Below are 26,229 nucleotides of genomic sequence, written 5' to 3' on the forward strand. Positions count from 1 at the left end.
GTAAACTGAGTCTTAAGACTGTTAAAATATGTAAACTGAGTCTTGAGACAGTTAAAATATGTAAACTTCGTCTTGAGAATGTTAAAATATGTAAACTTTGTCTTGAGACTGTTAAAATATGTAAACTGAGTCTTGAGACTGTTAAAATATGTAAGCTGAGTCTTGATACTGTTAAAATATGTAAACTGAGTCTTGAGACTGTTAAAATATGTAAACTTCTTCTTGAGAATGTTAAAATATGTAAACTTAGTCTTGAGACTGTTAAAATATGTAAGCTAATAATAATCTTTATACGTAATTCTAATCAGCAGTAATGAAATGTTACAAACTTCTTTGTGCTTATGTGTTCTTAGGTCAAGGATGACAATAATGGTAGGCAACGAGCACACCTTGTGGATCCCTGACATGGATATGACAGAAGCGAATTTCTTCCAAGGCCCTGGCTGGTTTGCTCTGGACGGTCAGTACGACCTAGATGGAGACATCAACTATGACCTTTACCTCGCTGTAAACCGAGTGGTCAGTTCAGCTGATGTCCCTGGCTCGGGCGTATGCAAGCTAGGAATTAAATTTGTACCAGCTTTATGAGCAGACAAGATGAAAGAAATAGAGCGATAAAAAATAAGCTGTGACTGATTTGTGATATAGGAAGTAATTTACATAACCGCCATCTTTCAGATAGAAAAAGAAAAGAAAGAAATAGGGAGAAAGAGAGAGAAAGATTGGGAAATGACAGAATAAGAGGAAAGAAATGGAGAGATAATTATTTAATATATATAAAAAAAAAGATACATCCAAAAGAGATAAAAAGATCTTATTCCATGTTATTATAAATTATTACTTTATATACTTATATATATATATACACGTTATAACATATTTGAGTCCTCCCTCGTTTAAAGCTTCAAAATTGTGTGCATATACTTTAATTCTAAACTATACTTCTTTTAGTTCACAAACAACTGTATCATCATAAGGTATTAACTGGTCGTGCAGTATGCGCTCTGGAATGTCGTTCGGATGTCTCGATGGTCCCTGGTTCCTCCCCCGCCCGCTCCCCCCCCCTCCTCATCTTGCAGGGAGGTTTGGACTAGGAAGTAGATTATCTTCAACTCTGAAGGAACATCCGAAACATGTCAAACATTTGACTAACAAACAAAACTGTTGAGAGAACCATCAAGTTGTGAGAATGTTATAAACATTAAATCAGACGCCATTTTGTGTAGCTATTTTTTATAATTACATGGCAAAATGTAAATAGAGTAACTCTGTTCCCGTCCATTGTAAATATGCATTGAGAACTAGACTTATGTTACTAAAATGTTGACTATTTTCTTTGTTAAGGCAATGGCTCCATGGATGGACTTCAGAATTCAAGGTTATTTTTTTTTACTTATGTGTAAATATTTTTTTGTATTTTTTCTGCGTACACTTGAAATAAACAGTAACAATAATTTATGTTCGTTTTTTTCTTTATCAGCCTAGATTGCTGTTGAAGATTCTTAAATTAATTTTTGTTTTTGTATTATTTATTTGTTCAAGTGATAATAACAAATAATAGTCATCGTGAAGTAGTTGTACTAGGCTGAAATCTTTGGCTTGTCACATTCAGCTAATCACATCCAGCTAGTCACATTCAGCTAATCACATCCAGCTAGTCACATTCAGCTAATCACATCCAGCTTGTCACACTCAGTTTCTCACATTTAGCTTGTCACATTCAGCTAATCACATCCAGCTTGTCACACTCAGTTTCTCACATTTAGCTTGTCACATTCAGCTAGTCACATAAAGTCAGATAAAGGTAAGATATACATCTAATACATCAATTGGTAAGAAACACTCCAAACAAAAACAATAATAATACGAATACGTCTATTTTATTTGAGATACCGATATCTTTATTTAAAAAACAAAACTAGACTAGGAGGGAAAATACAGCCAACTTATTGCTTATTATGAACCACAATATACAGCACAGACCTATATATATTATATCTAGACTGGAAAACGGAAACAAATTCTTATCCGCGATTGATCAACTCACAGACCTATATATATATATAGATTGTTATGTATTAATCACAGAACTATATATTCGCGCAAATTCATGAAATAAAGCCATTTCCTGTTAGTTTCCATGAAGATGATATCTCGAAAATCCTACATCGAAATAATTCACGTCTATTGATTTTAGTTGTCTTATGTACATTTAAATAGATTGATTACCTAGATCTTTTTTAGATTATGTATCTACAAATTGCAAAATAATAATTATGAGACGGGAGTTCTCATTTTTTCGATGTTCAATTACTAGATCTAGATCTAAACATTTAATTATAGGGTTGAAAGAAAAAAAATTACTTTCTATGACTACTTTACACAACAACGCCTTGTTTCAACTTTTAAAAAAATCTTCACATTTTTTGTAGTGTTAAAAAATCTCCAGTTCAGTCTAGATATAGTATATATATATATATATATATATATATATATATATATATATAGGTCTGTGATATACAATTTTAAATCGACATAAATTTTAGAAAAACAAAAATTAGAATGCAGTTATAAATTTCAAGCCAACTTGGCAAAGGCCAGAGCCAGTACGTCCGGTAGTGGCCTGAATAACTTGGTTCAGACCAAGAAAGAGGTCGTTGTTGACAGGTCCGCTTTGATCTAGTTGACTGTTCAGTGCAAACCAGTTGACATTGGTGTAATAGTTGGCCAGGGAGACGTCACCGTTCGGAATAAAAACAGTGTGTTCGTTACCTATCACAAGCGTCAGGCGCGAGCTGAAAGATATAAATAGAAAAAGGGAGAGAAATGACTTTTTTTTTTCATAAGAAGTTGGTCTTCTTTTACCAATCTTTCTATCAGTGGCGTAGCTGGGGTGGGGGGAGAGGGTGTCCAAATTTTAAAACCCCCAGAGCCCCCGCTTGAGGGGGGCACCCAAATAATTGTCCGAAAATTGTTTTTACATTAAATATTATGCCATTATCTCATGTCATGATGTCAAATGTCAAAATTCAGGGGCCCCTAATGAGGTCAAGCCCCCGGGCTCCCAAATCCCTATCTACGCCACTGTTTCTATGGCATGTATTCAACAATATATCCTGTATTTATATAGATATCTAAATGGTAAACATTAACAATAATCGGAATTTTAAAATGCATTTCCTCATTTAACTAATAGATAATTATATTCATTTATTTAACGTGTCCACTATAACTATATAGAAGTTCCCCCCCCCCTCTCTCTCCCTGGCAGGTAGCCTGTAATACAGGACGTGAACAGCCTGTTATATTCAACCTTAGATAAGTGCATTTAACAATGTCACTCTTCTGTATTAAAACATTAACTAAACATTTCATCCGGTTTCATCTAAAAACAATTGACGAAGAAGAGTTCCCCATTAATAAATAATATTAGACAATGTTTCCCAAACTGTGTTCCAATGAGCTTCAGTGCTCCGCAAGGCCGGAAGAGCTGTCCCACGAACGTATGGAATAATTAGCTAGTAGGCCACCACGTGAATTAATCTCTCTAGAAAAAATGATCAAAATTTTCCGCTAAATACTCAGACTTTGCGAAGTCAAAGACTTGTGTGGAATCTCTTTTAATGACCGGCCCGTCCATTTTTACATGTTGTCTTCCCGTCGCTTTCTCTGCCTGCCTCTTCTTCTTTTTCCTGGTACTGTGAAGGAAGGTCTTTTCGATACGGACATAAAAATTTAGTTGTTTTTTTTTAAAGTTGTTTGCAGCTCCAATTGCTGTACTAATCCTGTTTCTGATTTCTTCTTTCGTTATGTAGTCTTTGTAGGTGATACCTAGCATCTTTCTGTATCATCTTAGTTTCATTTTAGTGTCGGGGGCTATGGGGTTTGTCTTTCCAGATTTTTTTTTTGAGTTTTGCAAATGCTGCTGTGGACTGTGCCATTTGGGCCAGAAGTTGAGGTTTGGTTCCTTTAATTGAAACGATAGCGCTGGTGTGTTTAAACTACCGACACTAGTCAGCTTTTCAACTCCAATACTGATGTCCCTTTTAAAGCCCTGTTGGTTATAGGTCATAATGTGTTATAGTTGCATACGATATGTTGTGGAAGTTATGTCATTGCCCAACACTTCTTAGGCCATCTATTTCGTCCGCAAAGTGCAAGTTTGTAATTCTTCTTGGGCCAATGCTTAGAGTAGCTTCATTGACTTGAGAGAATCTACCATTATCTACTAAAAAGAGTTGGTGAAAATAGGCAGCCTCCTTGTCTCTTTCTAACTGTGGTTTTCAATCAGCACCCAATGCTATGGTTGAAGTACACCGCACTAGAGAGAAAAACAATGTTTTTATTTAAAGATTTGTGTTTTAGAAATTATCATCAGAATTTCTTGCCAAAACGACTGGGCCAAAAGACCGTCGCGCCAAAACGGAGGCGTCAAAACCTTCCTACCCCATGTGTAATACTTACTAGGCAGTAGGCAGTGATGTACTGAAAGCTGAGGCGCCACCTCCATTGTCGCTTAGGAAGCCGCTGAGAGCAGTATTCACCAGCTGTAGTTCGGCGTCATTGCTCTGTGTGGAAGAATCACCACCTGTAGGAGACAGTCAAAGTGGGATATATGTGTTCACTAATATGTATGTTTGTATGTAGTATGTATGTATGTATGTATGTATATATATATGTGTATGTGTGTGTGTATATAATATATATACATATATACACACATACATGCATGCATATATACACACATACATACATACATACATATATGCATACATACATACACACACACATACATACATATATGCATACATACATACACACACACATGCATACATACATACATACATACATACATACATACATACATACATACATACATACATACATTACATACATACATACATACATACGTACATACATACATACATCTTATAGAATGCGTCTGTGTGTGATTGTTTCTATGGCGACGGTGAGAAGAAGTTAGCGATTGGTTGCTGGCTATGCCGTGTGAATGAGGCAAGATAAGCGGCACTGACTTAAACTGTCATGGATTGGCCAGACGAGCCCAGATTGCCAGAGTGAAAAGACGTATTTTTTTAGTGAGTTACATTTTGTTCAAAATACTATTTTATATTACTATTTAAGTCTACTACATTTATTTTCTTTAATCTCTAGCTGAATGTGTCTGTATTGTAATGAAAGCTATATGTAGTCTAGTTCACAAAGAAGTTGTTTAAGTCATTTCAAGTTTACAAGTTAAGATATACTACGCCTACAGCGGTTGAGTTGTCTACCAGCAGTTTGGTGTTACAAGTCAAGGATCATCAACAACACTCACCAAATCCATTGTTAGTGCTAGAGTCTCCAAGATTGAAAACCCAGCCATTGGGGGAAGTGAAGAACAAATCAATCAGAAGCCTCTTCTTGCTGGCGTCAGTGTCTGAGAACGCCAGTTTGAGAACTCCTAAAAATAAAAAAATGCATTTGTAACAACAAGAGCATGGAAAGTGATGACAAAGACAAGGAAATGTGCGAGAATTCAGAACCCGTACCTCTAGCATTGCATCCAACGCCTACAATGTTTTGAACTCGGGTGATATTCGGAGCAAAGTCCCTGCTTTTGCCGGTTGCTAGGTCGTAAAAGGCATCATAAAAGGCTGAAAATAGAACGGTTGAAGTCTTAGAATAACAATATACATACACCAAACTTTGGATGATATTGACAAAAACTAAAAAGAATTTCAAGGACGACATATTGATACATTATTGTAGCCAATTCTATGAAACATATTAGATCGTGCTACAAAGAAAAGAGTTTATACATTCGATTTTACAACGCTAGTAAGTGGACGTTTAAATTTAACTTTCTGTTTTCTGTACAACTAAAACATATTTCTAGTTATCAGCCAAAGTTGGAATATGGAAACAGTATTACAAAGGGAGTTCCTGTACCACACACAAACTCAAGGCATCTCCCGATCCGCCCATCTTTAATAACACGAATCACTACACATTCAACTCGATTTAAAACCAAAAAAAAAGCTGTTATATGTAAAAAAAACAAAAAAAAACTAAAATCTATAACTAAATTTCTGTACTATAAGTCAATAAAGTGATTTAAAAATTCATTTGCCGCTATGTTTCCTCTCTTAAAAATTAACAAACTGATTTAATTATAAATTAGCAGGAAAATAAAATATAACAGAGACCAAGTAAGAAGAGTGATTTCGAAGTATCATTCAGCGACTTTTTTTTTTGTCATTTGAAAACATATTGAACTATTTATTGTCGATAAGGAGATTCCTAGATTAAATATGAACTTGTTTAGCCAAGCGTCACAGACGGACAGAGGTGATATAAGCTTTCTAAAAAATAACCTTCCAATTCTCTGCTTCCAGTCGTTCAGTGATAAATTTGGTGCGGGTGGAAATGTTTTTTTTATATGTTCTTTATAACAATGTAGATTTATTTGGATATTGTCAGAATAATTTCTTTTTGGCCTACCTCATTCAGCTATTAGGCTTTAGCTTTTCTTATGTTTTTTACATAAATCAAAACTTTTTCTAGTTTTGAAGATCTACGGACGGACTGACAGACACACCACACAAAACTAATAGCGGCTTTTTCTCTTTTGAGGGCCACTAAAAAACAACTATTGACCATATTTTGGCGGCAAATATCAGAATTGTACATAAAGGTTGAAATTTAAAAAAACAAAAAAGAAGTTTACAAAAGGACTATTTATTGATCTAACATTTAATTGTTTTGTAAAGGGCCCATCTCTCATTTAAAGCCTAATCAAATAAAACTTTTCCCTTAAAAAAAAATTAGCAAAAGACATGTTTAAAAGATAGATGGCAGCCCCCCAATGCTCATACTTACTAGGGCTTGGCCTTGGACACCCACTTTGAGCCATAACCTGAGGCAAGAACAATAACAACTGATCAAATCACAAAACTTAAGATTTACAAATATCCAATGAGAATAGAGATGACTATTTGTAAATAATAGAGTCCAGTGTTTCCCAAACGTTTTCTTTAACGGAACACTTCTCACATTCTGAGTTTTTAGGGGAACACTTTCATAATTATTTTAGAGAGATTAATTCACGTGGTGACCTATTAGTTCATTATTCTAGGAGTTCGTGGAACAACTATTCTAGCCACGCAGAACAGTTTGGAAAACACTGATGTAGTCTAACGTAAACAGAAATATATGTTCAGAGGTAAATTGCCCGTGGCTAACGACAAAACTCAGTGTATTCAATCTATACACACTTATTAAGCGTTCCTTGTTCTACTAATGGAGGCAGGGTTGCTAAATGGTAAAGCGTATAGCTTCCGAAGCGAGGAAAGCCGGTTTGAAATTCTAGTGAATGAGAACGAAGAAGAAGAAGAATCGTATTGAAGACTGGAATGTTTAATTTCGGGATCTTCAATGCGCCTCTGAGCACGGGCTTAGCCAGGATTTTTTTTCGGGGGTTGGGGGTTCGGGGGGAATTACCACCACCACCAATATATATCTATATCTATCTATCTATCTATCTATCTATCTATCTATCTATCTATCTATCTATCTATCATTTGAGTGTGTAATTTGCTTTTTTTTTTTTGTATATTGTAGAGGCATTTTTGGCTTCAAACCCCGCTGAAAGGGGTGTTTAAACTCAAAACACACTTTGGCTACGCTCATAGAATTTTGAGTGTATAATTTGCTTTTTTTTATATTGAAGAGGCGGTTTTTAGCTGCAAACCCAGCTGGAGGGGGTTTTAAACACGCTCATAGAATCTGGTCAATGATGTATGGATAGTCTTATATTGAAGAGGGGGTTTTTAGCTGCAAACCCCGCTGGTGGGGGGTTTTAAACACGCTCATAGAATCTGGTCAATGATGTATGGATAGTCTTATATTGAAGAGGGGGTTTTTAGCTGCAAACCCCGCTGGAGGGGGGTTTTAAACACGCTCATAGAATCTGGTCAATGATGTATGGATAGTCTTATATTGAAGAGGGGGTTTTTAGCTGCAAACCCCGCTGGAGGGGGGTTTTAAACACGCTCATAGAATCTGGTCAATGATGTATGGATAGTCTTATATTGAAGAGGGGGTTTATCGATAATTTAGGACGGGAATCTTACTAAGCTATGCTCTTGGAATTAGGGGATTGTCGTTTGCATTATTTTTTTTGTTTTGTTTTATAAAAGAGGGGGTTTTAAACTCAAAACCTGCTTGGCTGTGCTGGGGCAAGTGATGGTTTAGTATTAAAACCTCAAATAACGTAAACAAAATCAAAGCGAAAAATCATTCACTAATTCCGCCCGCCCCCGGCTACGCCCATGCCTCTGAGTCTACCCAGCTCTAATATATATGTGTGTGTGTGTGAGTGAGTGTGTGTGTTTGTGTAAGATAAATAGATAGTTATATTGATAAATTGTGCAGATTGTACTTACCAAAGACGTGCCAACTAGACAACAGAGAACGAGAAATATCGACGATAACGCCATTTTTTTAAATGATGGATTGGATTAATTCTTTGACTTTAACTGAAGAGAAAGAAATAAACAGCAACAGAAACTTTAATTAACACAGTGTATCTCATAGTTGAATTAGTGACCTGTCCCTTGACCTAAACATTTGCATCCCTCCCCCCTCCACTATTATCAAGAAAGAGGAACATTCGAGTCTGTAGATCATATAGGTTTGAAATGGACCTGCTCGCTTTCGACCGTGAAAGGTACTTTATTTTTCTCTAGTAGCGGCCTAGCGGGTCTGTTTTTATTTACATGCAAATGACATAATCAAAAGACATTAAGTGGTATAATTTACAGTAAGAGATAAAAAGAAGAAAAAGCGATGTTGATGAATTTTTGGAGCGTATTAGAAATCTGAAACATCTATGAAGAGAGATTTGATGAGTTTTGAAAAAAATAGATAAAAATTAACAAGGCCAAAAAAAAAAGCTCTATTAAAAGTTACTGATGGAAATTAACCCTTAAAGTGCTGGGCTGTTTTACCACGAGTACGTACAACATGGAATTACAATAATAATGTTTGGAGGCAAAACTACCATACGCGCCTTAAGAGTTAATTACCAAAAATGATTTTGTGCTACAAGCGAGACCGATGTGAAATTTGATTCTAAGTGCTGAAAAAGAACAAATGTTACATGCCTTGGGGATTTTTATAAAATGGAAGCAAATCCAAAAGTAGCCATCTTTTTTTTTTAGTGTCTCAGGTGTACAGAAGACGGAAGTAGTGATAAATGACATTTGAAAGAATATGAAATAATTGGTGTGCTCCTTTAAGGAACCTAGAATCAAAACTAAAAATCAAATTTGGAAACAAATACAGATTACTGTAGATAACTTTTAGTATGAAAATCTCAAAGAGCTAATCAATATTTCCAAAGTATGTACACCGATACATCAAAATGCTAGTTTTTTTTTTTATAGATTTCCTTTCATTTATGCATTTGTCTCCTATAAGTTTCTTGTTATTTTTTTTGTTTAAATTGCATGCTCTAAGTGTTGTTTAAAGTATATACCCCCCCCCCCCCCGTTGATTTGTTTCCAGCAATTTTCCCACTATAGGCTATTCTTGTTATCAACTTATTGTTTCAATATCCAAACATGAGCCCGTGAAACAAAATCTCCCTGATACTCTGCATTGCGTCGTTAAATTTGTTTTCATTTTGGACAGAAACCGCTCCTGTTTCCCCTCCCCCATTCTTTTTTTTTTTTTCTTTTTTTTTTCTTTTTTCTCTTTTTTTTTTCTTTTTTTTTCATTCACCGATGGAACGCCCTACACATTTGTTTCTATTTCCAATTACCTATTCGTTAAAAACAAAGTCTTGAAGACGATTGTGGTAGTTCTAAATCTAGGCAAAACATTCCTTTTACTTTGTAGAAACATGGGCACGCATTCATACAGCTATTTCGTATTTTTGTATTTTTGTTTTAAATAATTAATCAAGGGAAGTATCTGATTGTTTTTACGATGTGTCTGTGACGATGTTGTCATTAAATAAAATAAATTAATTATATATTTATTTAGAGATGGCAAAGCTAGGCTAGAGGGGTCTTGGGGGCTCTAGCATCAAACCATAGACCCAACGAATCGCTTTTCCATTGGGCTTAAGAAGTGCAGCTGACGTTGGTAAGTCGTATAACTGGAAAGTTATAATTATCAGGTGTCTCAATCATACACAGACATTTCTTTTCATGCAGTGTGTTTGAAAAGAGGGTCGCGGTGGCCGAGTGGTTAAGCCCTGGCTTCCGAACCTAGAGGTCCTGAGTTCGAATCTCGGTGAAGACTTTGAATTTCGGAATTTTTTGGACGTCCACCCAACTCTAATAAGTACCTGACTTTAGTTAGGAAAGTAACGGCTGTTGGTCGTTGTGCTGTGACCGTTGGCCAAAGAAGCAGATAATCTTAACATTATCTGCCCTATAGAGCGCAAAATCTGAAATGGGATCTTTACTTTTTTGGATTATTTGAAATACAAAAGAGACCCTGAAGGGTTAGTCTGTGAAATCCAAACAACTACACCTTGCGTGGTATGATCGATCTTTGAGATCGCTTTATGAAAATGTATTTAGAAGATTGTGAGAAAAAAAAGTTTTCCGAAAATTAACCTCAGCGCTTTCGACCGTGAAAGTTACTTTATTTTTCTAGCAATACGGTAAATGACAACAGAACAAGGGGGAGAATTAGTCAGGAATGAATACGTCTAGGGCTTTCACGTATATAACTATGGATAAGAATTTATAATCTTGTTTAAAAAAAGTGTGTAAATGAATTTTAAAAAATTGTTTGGCATTTTAATTTTAAAAACAAAAGGATTAGATTATAGACTATTAAAATAGGAGCTGCACCTATTTTTAGCCCGCTATAGAATGTGGTGAAATCGGAATTTCAATTACGCTTTTGGTTTTTTAAATCTCAACCTTACAGACGGACAGACAAACAGACATTTCACATATAGGAAGACGCACAGAGGGACTGATTTAATACACAACACTAAGAGCGGCCTTTACCTTAGAGGTGGCGTTAACAGAAAGGATTTATTTTTTTCTGTTAAAGGTTTCTTGTAAATTGTAAGTTGACCAACTAGTCCTGCGTTAACTTATGCATAAAAACTTTAGTGAAAGTGAATCATAGTGAAATAAGTGGGAAAACAAAAATTTCGCTTGAAGCATTTTTATTTCAAGTAATTTATATTTAAATGTTAAAAACAAAATTTAAAGTTTAACACATAAGCTATTGTATATCCATATGGAACTTACCGATGTCTTAGCTAGCAGATTTTGAAGACATAATAGTAACTGTAGCTTATATACATTAACTTGACCTGCGGTATGCAAGTGGGTGAAGGGGACCTGGGGGGTGGCTCAATTTATTTCCTTTCCTAATATTACTCGGGCTTACTGAAGCAAACATCTTACTCTTTATCTATGTAATGCAAGCGTGAGGAAAAAACATCCTGATACGTCAAGTTGAAGGATTGCTGGCCAAAGTAGTCGTAAAATCTTGATGTAGGGACACTGCTCAAAACAATATTAGAACACTAGAAATTGCTGCTTTGGTTCGATTTAATGTTAACCCCAAGGCTAGGTTTTTGTACTAAAGCTTTGTTTTATTAGTATTCTTGGATTAGTTTTATTCGACACATTGGAGATACAGATTCATAAAAAAAAGAGTTCAGTAAGAGTGGGAAATGGGTTTGGGTTAGGCGAGTTATGGTAAAGTTCCCCTTTCAGACCTTGTGATCTATGGGGCAGATAATGTAAATGTTATCTGTTTTTTGTGGTCCACGGTTAAGGAGGGTGTCACGTGGCCAGCACAACGACCAACCCCCTTTACTTTTACCCACCATTTCACTGTCATTAAAAGTCTGTTTCAATGTCATAAACTACAGATATGTGCTAGATCAGTTCGAGGTTTATAGTTAGGTTATTATAGATTTTAATCTGTATTTTCTTTTCTACATTTACTAAGGAATTAATTTACACGAAGGCCTAAAAGTTCATTACTCCCATATCTAGCGGAACACCTAGACAGAACACAGTTTGGGAAACTCCCGCGCTGTTCGGCGCATTGGGCGGCAAGCTGTTTCCATAAAGATCTGTCACTGGCAATGTCTGAAGCCTCTTCCCACCTGGTGTTCACTGCTCTGAAGTCCTCCATGAAAGTGTGTCGCCAAGTTATACGAGGACGTCCAAATTTGCGTTATTTTCGAATGGCCTCCATGCCATTGCAACTCTTAGTTTGCGTAATTCCTTTTATTCGAGAACAAGTCCCGCAAACATCAAATGACGCTCTGTCACAACCTCGCTAAGTGGTCGACTCCCAGTTCGGATTAGGATTTTCTTGATTGAGACCCGATCTCTACACTAAAACCCGTTTTTGCCATCTTTGTTGAGCCACATTTAGTCTTCTCTCAATTTCGACAGATGATTTCCATGTCTCACATGCATATGTTGCTGTTGGGATGACAATTGGCAACATAAAAAAACAAAGTATGTCATTTTGTCTAATTATTTCAAAACTTCTCCCATTCATCTTCTTTTAATTGTCGTACGTTTTTTCCGGTATTTCCGCAATCCCCCCCCCCCCACCTCTAAAAAAAAATGAAAGCGCAATCAAAGGCCGGATTACTGGGATTAACTTAAGTATTAAAATCCAACCTACTGTTAGACATAAGTATTCTGACATATATAGTTCAGTGATAAAACAAAACAACAGAATGATCATCGATTTTGATCGGCACTTGGTATATCTGCCCGCCACCACTCATTCTTTGATAGTTGCCAGGTTTTTGCTTCGTTGCCAAAAAAAAAAGTACAGACAGCTAAAGTCAGAAATAATTTTAAAGTTTGGTCATGTTCATCAGATAAAGAACCTGATTGTTATTTTTCCCCAAACTAAACCACAACAAGTTTGAACAAGCTCGAACTTTCTCAAACATAAGAAAATGATTATTATTTATGTCTTTGACCTACAAATTAGTGCAGGAAAGGAAACAGAAATTATGGTTTATAATTTTTTTTCAGTTTACTGGCGTTCTTCAAGTAGATTACTTAAAAAATAATCTAATAATTCAGATGGAAACTTACTTCAAGATGTGCTAGGGAATGTTCCTGATAGGACCGTTCTTACGAATTGTGAGGCCCAATTTAGACGGATGCTTGCGAGGTTCATCTTACAATAACAACTATTTCTTTATATCAACCTTTATTGTACAACATACTTAGGAAGCATCTCAAAACAGAACTTCACACGCGAATAGTTGTAATTCTAAGCTATACTAAAAGTATTAAAACGAATGTTTCCCAAAAATCCGTTACCATTAATAATTTAATATACCTAAATCGTAAGAAACACTAAATATGTTAACCATTTAAGTCAGGGGTTCTCAACCTGTGGGTCGCGACCCCCTTGGGGGGTCGATTTACGATTTGCCATGGGTCGCCTAAGACCATCGAAAATATGGATTGTTTTTGTCTATTCTTCTATTGCTGTATGTGTGTGTGGTGGGGTGGGGTCGCGACAGAGTGAGGGATTGTAAAAAGGGGTCGCCGAGCTTAAAAGGTTGAGAACCGCTGATTTAAAAGCTTATGACATGAGCTATGACTGACATACGCTAAATGTAAATTGCGGGGCCCCTGCCAGGCGCGAGGCCCAATTTAAAGAAATCGGTCAAATCGGCCTAAAGCCGGCACTGGTTCAGATTATTGTTCTTGTTGATTTTGATGCTGCTATTGTTACTCTTCCAAAGTGCCGATACAGTTTGGGGTCAGCGGCGTCGCTGGTTCTGCCAGAGTGTAGCACTGGGTGCTGCAAACTGCCTTAGGGTCGCCAGCTCCTGATTTTTCCTCAGGGTTGACTCCCGAAGCCTTTCCCATGATTAGGTAAAGCTGCAAGGCAAGAGAGGTTTGCGTGGAGAGGGGGGAACTGTGTGGGCGACATCGTTCCGACCACAGCTAATGCCCAGGCATTCATCTCATTTCCATGAGATGATCCATAGTCGCTTCGCGACTGAAGGAGGCCATAGAATTGTTACTCTTATTGTTGTTATTATGGTTGCTGTGTTTGTATTCGTTGTTGATGATATAAATATACTGGAAGGAAACTGGTATTATTCATTATTTTATTATTATTTAGAGCTCTTCCAATGAAGCTTACCAGATTTAAAAAAAAAATGGTTCCAAAAATGTTACTTATGTATAGAATATTTCCACATTTTAAAAAATATATAAAAAATACATTCACATTTTCAACTAATATAAAGTTATACATATTTTTTTTATTATTTATGCTTTCAGCAACAACTATAATATCGTAAGCTAAAAAGAAAATGTTTAAGCAAAATACAAGGACTATTGAAAACGAGACAAATACTAAAAGTTGTCCATATTTTTTTATTTCATAATTTAATTTAAACAATATAGCAATGTTTGATCTTTGAAGGATAGGGTTAAAAATGACTTCATAGGGTTAAAAATGACTTGAAATTTGACACAATAAAATCGATATGTTTCACGTGATCTAAACTTTCCCTCTAGTATTAATACGTGTTTGATCCCCTAATCCATTTAAAACCTATTTTGCATACGCCCTTCCCAACAAGTTCTGGCGCCCCGATGGCTCGGTTGACGCCGAGGTATAGGTCGTTGTTCACTGGGCCCTCTGAGTCGTGGTCGTCGTTCAGGGCGAACCAACCTTTGCTGCAGAAGTAGTTGAGTGATGTAGGGTCGCACTCGTTATACCAGGTCACGCAGTGGTCACCCGCCAGCAAGGTCGCCCTGACACTGGAACAAGTAATAAAAATGTTTTTAAAAAATTGTATTGCTGCTTATGTTTCCATAATATAGTAAACATTAATATTTTATAGGTCATAATTCTTTTATCTTGGTATTTTGTTCTTTCTAAATACAAAGAAATATCATTTAGAGTTGATTAATTGTAATCGTTTATTTGACCACTTTTTAAATGTACCAAAATGACAATCGATCTAGAGTTATCTTTTCAATACCATTAGGATTAGATGTAGTTGTTTTTTTTTTATAATGTTACAAGGTACCATTCCTTACTTTTTCTTTCTCAAGAGAGATATCTATCTTATTAACTCTTTCTCTCCTAACTGACGATACCAACGTTGATTCCACCAGAATGTGGTAAATAATTACGGAGAGAAAGAGTTAATGCTGTTTTTTTTTATTTAGACTGCGTCTACAAGGATGTGGACATGACGTAAGGCATATTAAAAATAAGTAGACTTAGGGAAAAAGAAAAAAAAATGCTTTAGAAATACGAAATATGAGTGATTATGTCTTCTAAGCTTTCTAAATAAACTGCGGCTTTTTTTGGGAAATACCGAAAATAAAATACAAAGGTTTCATAGAGCTTGCTGACGGCCGTCAGGTTGACAATCTGAAAAATGCATAGGATAAAGACAAACAGTATACAGTTGTTGAAGAGTCAGCAAATATTCCCCAATGACTCTTCTCTAAAATGGAATCAATTTACAATCACGACTTACTTGTTGTTGTTCGCCATGCCAAATGCCAGCTGACTTCCTTTCACGTCGCTATAGTAACCGGAAAGCGTGCCGTAGAGCTGCATTTCCGCGTCATTGCTCTGTGTCCCAGCATCCCCTCCTGTATTAGAATAAACCAAGTGATCATCAACAAATTATCTACGTTGTATTACTTCAATTTATGGTGGGCGAGGGGGGGGGGTCTACGGTGTATCCGGTGTGCAGAATAAGGAAGCATTGATGTGTTATATATTTTAAAACAATGCGAATTTAAATTTCTACGTTCTTTCGCTTATAGCAGAAATTACTGAAGAATCAAATTTCTAAACTCAAAGTAAAAGTAGTAAAAGAAAGTTCCCCTTTCAGACCTTTCGATCTATAGGGCAGATGATGTAAAGGTCATCTGTTTCTGTGGCCCACGGTTAAGGAAAATGCCAATGTGGCCAGCACAACGACCAACCGTCTTTACTTTACCAAACTTATATATATAACTTTGGGGAGGGGGGCGAGAGGTGCTCAGCTTTACGAAAATTCTAGAAGGGGTACGCATAAGTAACAAATTTGGGAAACCCTGCTCTACAGCAATTAGTCTTCTGTTTTGTTCTTCATACTCTATTGTATTGATTAGGGAACGCAAACCGAATCTAAACTAGCCAAATGTAAATAAAGACCAGGTTACTGATATTAAGAAAGAAAATCCTAATGACACAAAAAATCAAAATTCGAGATTTAGAGTTTAGAGGTGTTCACGAGAAACGAAACAATGTCAAGGGCGCTAAATTGAACTTGATGCCAGAAATAAAATATAAAATGAGATCTAGACGAAACAATTAGGAAAATTAATTCTGCAGTGCTAAAACTTGCAAAATTTGTCAAATAACTTTTAAGAAACATGGCTTAAGAACACTTCCTTTAGTATGTACTATATATATTATTCGGATCGCAAAACTGAAGTCCAGATTTAGGTGACATTTAGTCGTTAAAATGGTATGCCTAAAGGCAAATACACAAAAATATAGGTCAGTACATTGATCTAAAAGTATAGGCCAGTGTTTCCCAAGCTGTGATGTTTTGTTCCGCAAGAGCTGGATAGTTATTCCACGAACTACTTTTATAACAACCTCACTATAGACTTTGAAGACTCTGATTCTAGTTTGAAACAAGGATAAAAAGCCCAACTCTAATATTTCAAAACTTTCGCGATTCCACTTCAGTTTTCTACAACCTAATTGTGCGAAGATTTTCTAATGTTGCAACAAAGTCTAGAAGCAGGCTAGACGCCACACCAAATATTTGATTTCAGTTTGGCAGTCTCGTGCTAGCTATCAAGAAGCTACGCTCTTCAATCCCACAAGACCATTAGTCAGTCATTAATCTTTACATTTTTTGCGCATGTAAATGTATTTTATCGTACTTTGAAACATAAAAAAAATAATGCTAAATTTAGAATATGGTTATATGTCTATTTATTTATGATTATATGATTATTTATTTATTAAAATAAATATGAAGTAATTCAACGTAAATTCTTCGAATGTGTGAAGTGTTCCATTAAAAAGAAAAGGTATGGGAAACACTGACATAGATCACTAAACTGTATGGTTTTAACTAGTACTTTTAACTATTAGGATATCTACAGTATACACATATGAAAATTCTTCCGTTCAGTTTCAGATTATTTGTGAAATCTTAATGAAGCCATTTCTTTACGACTTCAGAAGCTACAGCAATATCAGCCACAATCTGTTACGAATTCAAGCTACAGCAATATCAGCCACAATCTGTTACGACTCACTCATTCTGTGTGTGTGTGTGTGTTAGCGTGTTGTTATGTGTGCTCCTGTATTGTGCTGTTCTAGCCCTTACTATTATGTACTAAACTAAAATATTTTTGTACTTTAAAATTTGTTAAATTTGTTCAGTGATATGAACTATAAATTTTGGATATGAAAATATCTGAAAATGTTAAAATTATTGACATTGAAATTAAAAATATTAACAATGTTAACACAATTATATTCTGATTATTACCATATCCATTGTTAGTGCTCGAGTCTCCCAAGTTGTAGACCCAGCCTTGTGGATCCTCAAAAATCATATCAATAAGAAGTCTGTCCCCTCGACCGAATTCCAATTTGAAAACACCTGAGATATAAATAGAACATGCATTGATACATTTTTTTAATGAATACAATTGAGAGGAATCGAAGAAAAGATGTCTTTAATGAGTACTGGTGAAAAGAAAAGATGTCTTCAGTGAGTACTGGTGTAAAGAAAAGATGTCTTTAATGAGTACTGGTGTAAAGAAAAGATGTCTTCAGTGAGTACTGGTGTAAGGAAAAGATGTCTTTAGTGAGTACTGGTGTAAGGAAAAGATGTCTTCAATGAGTACTGGTGTAAGGAAAAGATGTCTTCAGTGAGTACTGGTGTAAGGAAAAGATGTCTTCAGTGGGTACTGGTGTAAGGAAAAGATGTCTTCAATGAGTACTGGTGTAAGGAAAAGATGCCTTTAATGAGTACTGGTGTACGAAAAAGATGTCTTTAATGAATACTGGTGTACGAAAAAGATGTCTTTAATGAGTACTGGTGTAAGGAAAAGATGTCTTTAATGAGTACTGGTGTACGAAAAAGATGTCTTCAGTGAGTAATGGTGTAAGAAAAAGATGTCTTCAGTAAGTACTGGTTTGACAGTAGAACATAACAGTGAGTACTGTTATATATATATATATATATATATATATATATATATATATATATATGCTACATCTTGGACTGTCTTTTTTGGTGGTTTGGTTGCAGTAGCGTGTAAGTCTCGTAAGCTCTACATGATATAAACTCCAGCACTATCTTCACCTCTCATGCTGCATCCAGAGCCTGTAAAACTGTGAAACATTTTAATTTGTGGATCGTGTTTTGAGAATCTTTTCTTGAAATCATAGAAAGCGTCGTAGTCGCCTGCCAAATGAAAAACGAATGAAATGGTTGTCATTAAAATGTATTAACAAGGAAGAAAGAATGTTCAAAATAGGAGACAAGCGTTCGCCATTTATATATATGCATTTATTACTGAACTACTTCGATTTACTATATACAAGACAAGGCTCTGGTTCACACACTAGCTGGTCAGCTTTAACTATTCTACTTAGAGACGATAAAAATATGAAATCTTATTCAATTGATCATGTATGTATACTTAGAAAAACTAAGCCCTTTTTTTATGTTCGAAAATAACAGCGGTCATGTGTTTTGAGCCCGCTACTGTACGGCAAAGCAAGAGAGAAAACTAAATTTATTTCATTTGCTCTGCATCTAAAAGATCTTGAGAATCACAAGGCAAGAAAGGGCGCGTAATAAGATACTCGAACGGGTTTTCCTATTCATCAGACATAGCCACCTGCGCTAGCGTGTCATGCCAACCGTATGACGGACAATCGTATCCCAATAGTCATCCTTTATGAACTTGACAGACTCAAGAACTGGTTGTTTCCACCTTTAATATGTGATGTTAGAAGACACTTAGTTAGTATTTAGGCCTATTAGTTTATTCAGAGACGTACCATAATTGACAGATTTTGAACGCGATTAGTAACATTATGACTTAGTTGGGTTGGAGGCTACTTGAAGACAGAAAATCAGTTGGTGATAGGATTTCATAAGGGTAGGACGTATTTATCGACAGAGACATCGACTGTGGCCCTTTTGCTGGATTAAACCTTCATATGAATTGTTCAACGGATTTGGACTTCGTTTCTATACTTGTTAATCGTGTGTGTCATCTATCTTGTTGGTTAGTCGCATAGAAATACACGCGCACAAGAAACCAAGACATCTGCAGAGTAGTTCTGTCGAAGTCAGACAAGCATCAAATAACTACAAGGCAGATAGGCATCAGATAACTACAAGGCAGATAGGCATCATCACAGTGGATGTAATCAAACGACACCTTAAAGCAGTGGAGATTGATGTTGATTACTGACTCGGAAGAAATAGCCCTTGACCGCATTATGTCTAGAGTCTAGAGAGATGGTGACCTAAAAAGAAATGGCAGCGAAAAAGCATTGTCCTCAGTTCTGGAAGAATAGCGTCCCGAAGGAAAAATGGCTGGTTCCTCTTGTATCAAGGGAAAACTACCTTAACCTGCGAACAGGGTCGGTCTAGGATAATTGGAGTCCCTAGGCGAAGTCATTTTGTGACCCCAATTAAATAAAGAAATAAAAAGAAACAGCAGAGGCATTAAATTATGTAATTTATTAAAAATCTGCCTGTTAAATCTAAATCGACAAATAACTGAAGATTATATATCGCAATTTTCGTAGTAGAGACAGAGTTAAACTAGTAAACATAGAGACTTAGAAGAGACAGAGTTAAACTAGTAAACATAGAGTCATAGTGCAATACTATGATTGAGATCTCATCCAAATTTCGTTGTTTTTTACTCCTATGCGAGGCTCCCACCAATTGTAAGCCCTAGGCGGCTGCCTAGTTTGCCTATGCTTAAGGCCGGCCCATGCTGCGAAACATGTGGACGGGAGTATCACTCGAGAATAGGGCTCCACAGTCACATGGACAAGTGTTCTACGAGACAAACCCTAATCGTTAAGACTGAAGGGGGACAACTAAAGTCAAAGAAGAATACAGAACTAAGTATTTACTTTAGAAAACTGCCTCTTTGACTGATGCTACTCCAGGCAAAAGTCAAAGAGGAATGGAGAAAGAGACGGACGATAGATCATGTTAAGTGTCCCAACAGTCCAACAAACTAAACGATAGGTGAAGGTAAAGGTTGACTTTAAAAGTGCACACATCGCGCAAAGACAAAAATGAAAATGTTTAGGTAAGTGGCGCGGTAGGGTTAAGAGCTTGGCTTCGGAACCGGGGGTATTGAGTTCGAATCCTAGTGAAGACTGGGATTTTTAATTTCGGGATCTTTCGGCGCCTCTCAGTCCACCCAACTCTAATGGGTACCTGACATTAATTGAGGAATAGATCGCAAGGTCTAAAAACGAAACTTTACTTTTTTAAGTAAATGGAAGTAAACTCGATCTAAACAAGAAAAACGCAAAAAAAATGCACTTCACACCATTTGCCCTGCCTGCTGTCTGGAAGTCTCTATAGTATCGGGTCGATTGCAAAAGCGCTCTCTATTCCCCCCACCCTTCCCCCCCCCCCCATTCACCAATCTACACTAATTCTTTACTTAACCTTAAATAGTTACTTCACTGATTCAGATTTTAAATGTTTATAATTTCTTGTCTTCGGTATGTATGTCTCATCCTTAAAACTGTGCATTCATTCATTTCGTGGAGTGAAAAGATGTAAAAAAAAAAGTCTCCGCATCTATAGAAATAAGTAAATGCTCAAGATTTGCTCTTCTACAATAATAAAGGAGACAGTGGCATCACTAGGGCTGTGCTAGAAGTGCGGTCCGCACCAGATGAAACACATTAACAAAACAAAAACAAAAACAAAAAAAAATCTTTTTTTAAAGAATCGACATGAGCTAGATATCTAAATTATCTCCCTTACATCTAATAGGAACGATACTATTAGTTATTAGTTACGGAATTTTAAAAAGAGATGATATGGGAATAGATGACACCATAAGCCATCTACACCTATTGACAAAAAACCTGGAATAATATGAAAAGTATTGTGTTCAAGTGCTATCAAATACGTAGATCAACTTACTTTCGTGAATGTATCGACAACACAGGGTTTCATTGTAGCTGGCAGCCTTGGAAACAGAAAAAAAATACGAATCAGATTAACTCTTTATCTCCTAATTGGCGATGCCAACGTTGATTTGACCTCATTAGACTAAATTGATTTTTGGATTTATAAACTTTATTTTTTGTTGTGTAAAAAGAGCATGCATTCCGATATAATTCGATACCAAATAAAACATTTTCTGATAACAAACAAAATAATTATTGAAGTTTAATCCTAACAGGATAGTGAAATACAAATGAGCCAAATGAATAATTCTATCGGAACGAGGAAAATTATAACGGAGAGAGTTAAGACTACAGAAACCCTGTAGCTTAATGTGTGATATTAAAGTTATCAAACCTAAAAGATCAACTTCAATTAGTCTCGACCATCTTAGCACGAAATAAGTTATGTTAAGAGTCGGTACCCACAATTTTTACTGTCTCATGTTTATACAGCTTTTTATTACAATCTGCGCTTAGTGGCAAAAAAAAAAACAACAGAAAAAAAAAGTATTTGACTGCCTTGGTGAAGGGGCTGGGTTTTAAATACAGAAGAAGACTCGGGATTTATGCTTTATGAGTTAACATTATGCTTTCAACCAGAAAACCTTAAAACCCTCCCCTCCCCACCCCATCCAAATTTAACCCTTAAAGTGCTGAGATGTTTTACAATGAGTGCATACAAAATGGAATTACAATTCTGGTGTTTAGAGGCTAAACTACCACACGGGTTTTAAGGGTTAACTAAACTGTAATGGACTAAGTTTGTTGTAGGTGCTTAAAGAAGCGCCAAATAAAAGCAATTTTAACAAAACATAATTGTGTACAAAATCAGAGAAGCAACAAATGTGCAGCACCTACCAATGATGCTCCTATAAATAGACACAGGAAGTACAAGTTCTTGACGTCAAACCTGGGCGCCATTTTGATAACTGTTTGGAATGGAGGTAAAAAAAATTCTAAAATGTAGTCAAATAATGTCGTGATGAATTAGACATGTAATTTAACTGTTAATATGTAGTCAAATAATGTCGTGATGAATTAGACATGTAATTTAACTGTTAATATGTAGTCAAATAATGTCGTGATGAATTAGACATGTAATTTAACTGTTAATATGTAGTCAAATAATGTCGTGATGAATTAGACATGTAATATAACTGTTAATATGTAGTCAAATAATTTCGTGATGAATTAGACATGTAATATAGTTGTTAATATGTAGTCAAATAATGTCGTGATGAATTAGACATGTAATATAGTTGTTAATATGTAGTCAAATAATGTCATGATGAATTAGACATGTACTATAGTTGTTAATATGTAGTCAAATAATGCCGTGATGAATTAGACATGTAATATAACTGTTAATATGAAATCAAGTTTTTTAGAATAGCGTGATTATTGAATTATTATATTTGTCTTAATTATACTCGATAAAGTTTCAAAGAACTCTACAGTAGCAAGAGGCTTCCTTGATTTTCTGTTAATTTAACAACACCAGGAAGAAGAAGAAGAGGCAGACAAAGAAAGTGATGGGAAGACACCCTAAGAGAATGAACGGGCCTGACATCGAAAGAGATTCTTTCCAAGACAAAAGACAGAGAAGAATGGAGAAAGGCGCTCAACAGATCTTGCATTGTATCCCGACCATCCAACACTCTTAAGGGATTGGTGAAGGTGAATTTGACGCTAGTACTTCCGGCGTAATATCTGTTCGAGTGATGGGACAGCCATAGTTGATCATGGAAAAATGTCCCACTGTTATGGAGTATGTGTGTTGATTGTATTGGCTGGTGAATTCTGATGTAACCTTTCAGTTGGATTGATGCAGGTGGCTGCGTAAATTGGGGTGAGCAGCTGATGAAAGAAGAGGCCAAGTCGAAGACGAGAAACTGAAAGACGTATTCCGCTAAAAGTAGTTTTATTTTTAAAGTAATATATATCCGTTGCTACAGACTAACAACACCCACAGAAAGAATAATTAAAATTTGGTACAAAATGGAATCAGTTTCACAGAAACATTAGTTTATGAATGTCCTGCAAAGGCCGCGCAAGATGAATTGTCGAATCTAGGATCACTTTTTTTTTTTTGTTACAAGGCACAAAAATGGGATGGAAAATGTTCAGCTGAATACAAAAAATGTATTACCAACCAAATCTCATTCATTGTTTTTTTCTCTTTTTTATTACACTGATCATTATAGAAACCAAGCCATACAATAATGTGAAATGTTGCTCATACCTGACCCATGAAACTGAAACGAGTTTGGTAGACATGGGATGTCTTTCTTAAGTAAAAACACACAAATCAAAGAGTTGTTTTCAGCAAGAAACCCAGAAACGACAACTTGACAAAGAAACAGGTTCAGATCCTCTTCTGGTCAACTTAACCGGAAGATTGCACCAAAGAAATTTGAAGAAAACTGGCGTAGCGTAGCTAAGGGGCCCAAGGGGGGATTGATCTTATTAGGGTCCCTTGCATTTTGACATTCGACATGAGATAATTGATTAAAAGTCTAAATTCCAACTGGTACATTATATAAGTAGAAGTAACAAAACAATAATCATTAACACTATTTCGATGAATAATACCATTGGTTAAGGCGAGATGATGCACAAGTGACAAATTTCAATTCATATCGCCTCATGTCGTGCTTTCTGTGCAGAAAATCTAAATTGATACAGTCTATTATATTTGACTTCACGTGAATAGCAAGATTACATGTCAGTGGCGTAATATTTAATATTTAATGTACAAAAAATTAGGACATTCATTAGGGGACCTTCAAGTGGGGGCCCGGAGGAACTTTCAAAATTGGACCACCCTACCCCCACCTTAGCTACGCCACTGCTGGCAGTAAATGCAAAAAGCAGCTCGTCACACCCAAACGAAGTGACATTAGTGCAACATAATCTTACTAATAACACAATTAAAAGATTTTGATTTAATGTTATTATTATTTTAAGAATCTTGACAAAACATTCGATTATATAAAAACAACAACCTTAAGGCGAAAATCTAAGGTCGGATTTAATTTCGTAGAATAAAACTTGGAACTGGACATAGTCCTACAGTAGGCTAAGATTTGTAGAGCTATGGATATATGGTCATTGTGTAGCCTGAACAATGCCATAAAAGTATAAATTATTGTTATACCGTAAGGGTGTTATAATACATGTACTTTGTCGATGTCTATACTATGAGAAATAACAAATGTGTATTCTATGATCTACATTTAGGTGTATTGTTATATCAACAAGATGTACGTGCTCGGATGACTTACCTAATTATAAGACTTGACTTGTGTGAACGTCGGAGTTGTTTTCAAATACTATATTACTTTATATAGAACGTAGAGGCCCCAGTGGTACAGTCTCTAAGCAGCCACAGTGATAATGAAAGACAGAAATAAGATTCAGTAAACATATTTCATGGCTTGTCTCCCATTTAAAAAATTCAAATTGATTTTGGAGACAAATCACCTCATTGGCTGTGGAATTATTGCTCTATTAAAATGGGTGGGATTAAAGTTTACAAAAGACACATCCATTTATTTACTTCCGTTTTGCTTAGCTCCGCCTACATTTTTTTTTTCCTTTCAGATTTTTTTTTTTTTTTTTGCTTATCAGAATTGAAAAAAAAAATGGTTTAACATTGGAAATAAAATTAACATGTGACATGCCACGTGATACAGAAGCACGTGAGGCGTTAGAAATTTCTAGTGATTTCTAGAAAGTTACTAATTCATTGGTATTTGTCCTAATGATTAATTATTTAGAAATCAAAATATTAAAGATGTGATTTGTTATTATTATATTTGTTTAATTAAGCTTGATATGTTTCTTCAGAATTGAAGTTTATTACATCGTAACAAGCCTTCCGCAGAACGGCGGGGGAGGGTAGTGGCAGGATTAGAACCATGGACCATCGAAACCACAGTCCAGAGCGCATAAAGCATAGGTCCAAGCAGTTATATTTAATATTCTTTTGTAAAATGTAAAAAAATGTTTTACATATTTCGAATGTTCCTTTCAGAGTTGATGATAATCTAACCCCATGCATTAGCCCGAACGACCACATGGCAATTACGCCCCTGCTTGTGATAGCATAGAACGTCAGAGCGTGAGCTTATTATTAACGAAGCTTATATCAACTCACTCTGTCTGTCTTTCTGTCTGTCTGTCTGGTAAAAAGATTGAACACGTTATATCTACGACACCCATTGTCGGATTAAGATGAAATTTAGCAGAATTATTCATTGGCACAGATAAGACAAAAATCAATAAAAGAAATTTAAACAAGTGGTTAGTTAATTGCTTGTAATTAATTACTTTGTTTCTTACTAACAATGGAAATTAATCCATCAGTATTCAGATATGGCTAAATGTGTAGGGTTTGTTTCCCTCAATATATTTGTGCACATTATTAACATATTCACAATTTGAACCTTTATTTATTATACCTATCAAAACATGCATCAAATAAAAAGAGAATTAACCAATTAGTCAATTAAATAATGGTAATTAATTATTTGTTTAATATTGAATAAGGAAAATAACTTCTACATTATTGAGAGAACTATTCCCCCTAGATAACCTTTAAAAAAATATTTTTTTAAAAAATATTTTGCTTTTTTGCTTTCTTTTATTTGTGAAACATGTTTCCGTACTTTTGTTATTTCTGCGTTTGCCATTGATTCAGCGTTCTATTCAACGAGGAGCTCAGTGTATTTAGTTAGACCTTTTAGTTGTGTGCACCAAACAGGTTCAAATCCTGATCGATTCAAGTACACACACACACACAAAGCTTGAATCCGTGTCTTTTCAATGTATGCATCTATTTAGTGTTTATGTAAATCGCGGTATTGATGACTTCAAAAACATGGCATTGTTCGGAGAAAAACTGTGTAGATCCGTACGGTGTTTTTGTGACAAATCATTAGCATAAATTGTCGGTTGACCTGGTTAACTAGATCAAGA

General features: G+C 35.7%; 2 protein-coding genes across 2 annotated transcripts; both read right to left on the reverse strand.

Annotated features, from left to right (window-relative positions):
• Nucleotides 1–2,499: 2,499 nt before the first annotated feature.
• LOC106076865 (uncharacterized) lies at nt 2,500–11,386 on the reverse strand. Its single transcript, XM_056041650.1, has 7 exons — nt 11,283–11,386; nt 8,448–8,540; nt 6,883–6,919; nt 5,553–5,657; nt 5,339–5,464; nt 4,465–4,588; nt 2,500–2,795 (listed from the first exon to the last, which is right to left on the reverse strand). The coding sequence occupies exons 2-7, from the start codon at nt 8,499–8,501 to the stop codon at nt 2,558–2,560; spliced, it is 684 nt and encodes a 227-aa protein (XP_055897625.1). The 5' UTR covers nt 8,502–8,540; nt 11,283–11,386; the 3' UTR covers nt 2,500–2,557.
• Nucleotides 11,387–14,450: 3,064 nt separating this feature from the next.
• Nucleotides 14,451–24,654, reverse strand: LOC129928258 (uncharacterized). Its single transcript, XM_056041807.1, has 7 exons — nt 24,534–24,654; nt 22,108–22,178; nt 21,224–21,269; nt 18,389–18,490; nt 17,567–17,680; nt 15,539–15,656; nt 14,451–14,807 (listed from the first exon to the last, which is right to left on the reverse strand). The coding sequence occupies exons 2-7, from the start codon at nt 22,168–22,170 to the stop codon at nt 14,564–14,566; spliced, it is 687 nt and encodes a 228-aa protein (XP_055897782.1). The 5' UTR covers nt 22,171–22,178; nt 24,534–24,654; the 3' UTR covers nt 14,451–14,563.
• Between the last annotated feature and the right edge of the window lie 1,575 nt (nt 24,655–26,229).

This window comes from Biomphalaria glabrata, chromosome 9 (assembly GCF_947242115.1).
Source record: "Biomphalaria glabrata chromosome 9, xgBioGlab47.1, whole genome shotgun sequence".
NCBI lineage: Eukaryota > Metazoa > Mollusca > Gastropoda > Planorbidae > Biomphalaria > Biomphalaria glabrata.

Excerpts from the sequence above, each read along its gene's own strand:
- LOC129928258 (XM_056041807.1), bottom strand. The coding sequence starts at position 22,170 with ATGGCGCCCAGGTTTGACGTCAAGAACTTGTACTTCCTGTGTCTATTT. Across the intron at positions 18,491-21,223 it reads TTGTCGATACATTCACGAAA|GCGACTACGACGCTTTCTAT; the intron begins GTAAGTTGATCT and ends TTCATTTGGCAG. Across the intron at positions 14,808-15,538 it reads GGCATGGCGAACAACAACAA|TGTCAGGGCGACCTTGCTGG; the intron begins GTAAGTCGTGAT and ends TACTTGTTCCAG.
- LOC106076865 (XM_056041650.1), bottom strand. The coding sequence starts at position 8,501 with ATGGCGTTATCGTCGATATTTCTCGTTCTCTGTTGTCTAGTTGGCACG. Across the intron at positions 5,658-6,882 it reads GTGTCCAAGGCCAAGCCCTA|CCTTTTATGATGCCTTTTAC; the intron begins GTAAGTATGAGC and ends TTCTATTTTCAG. Across the intron at positions 4,589-5,338 it reads TAGCACTAACAATGGATTTG|GTGGTGATTCTTCCACACAG; the intron begins GTGAGTGTTGTT and ends TGTCTCCTACAG.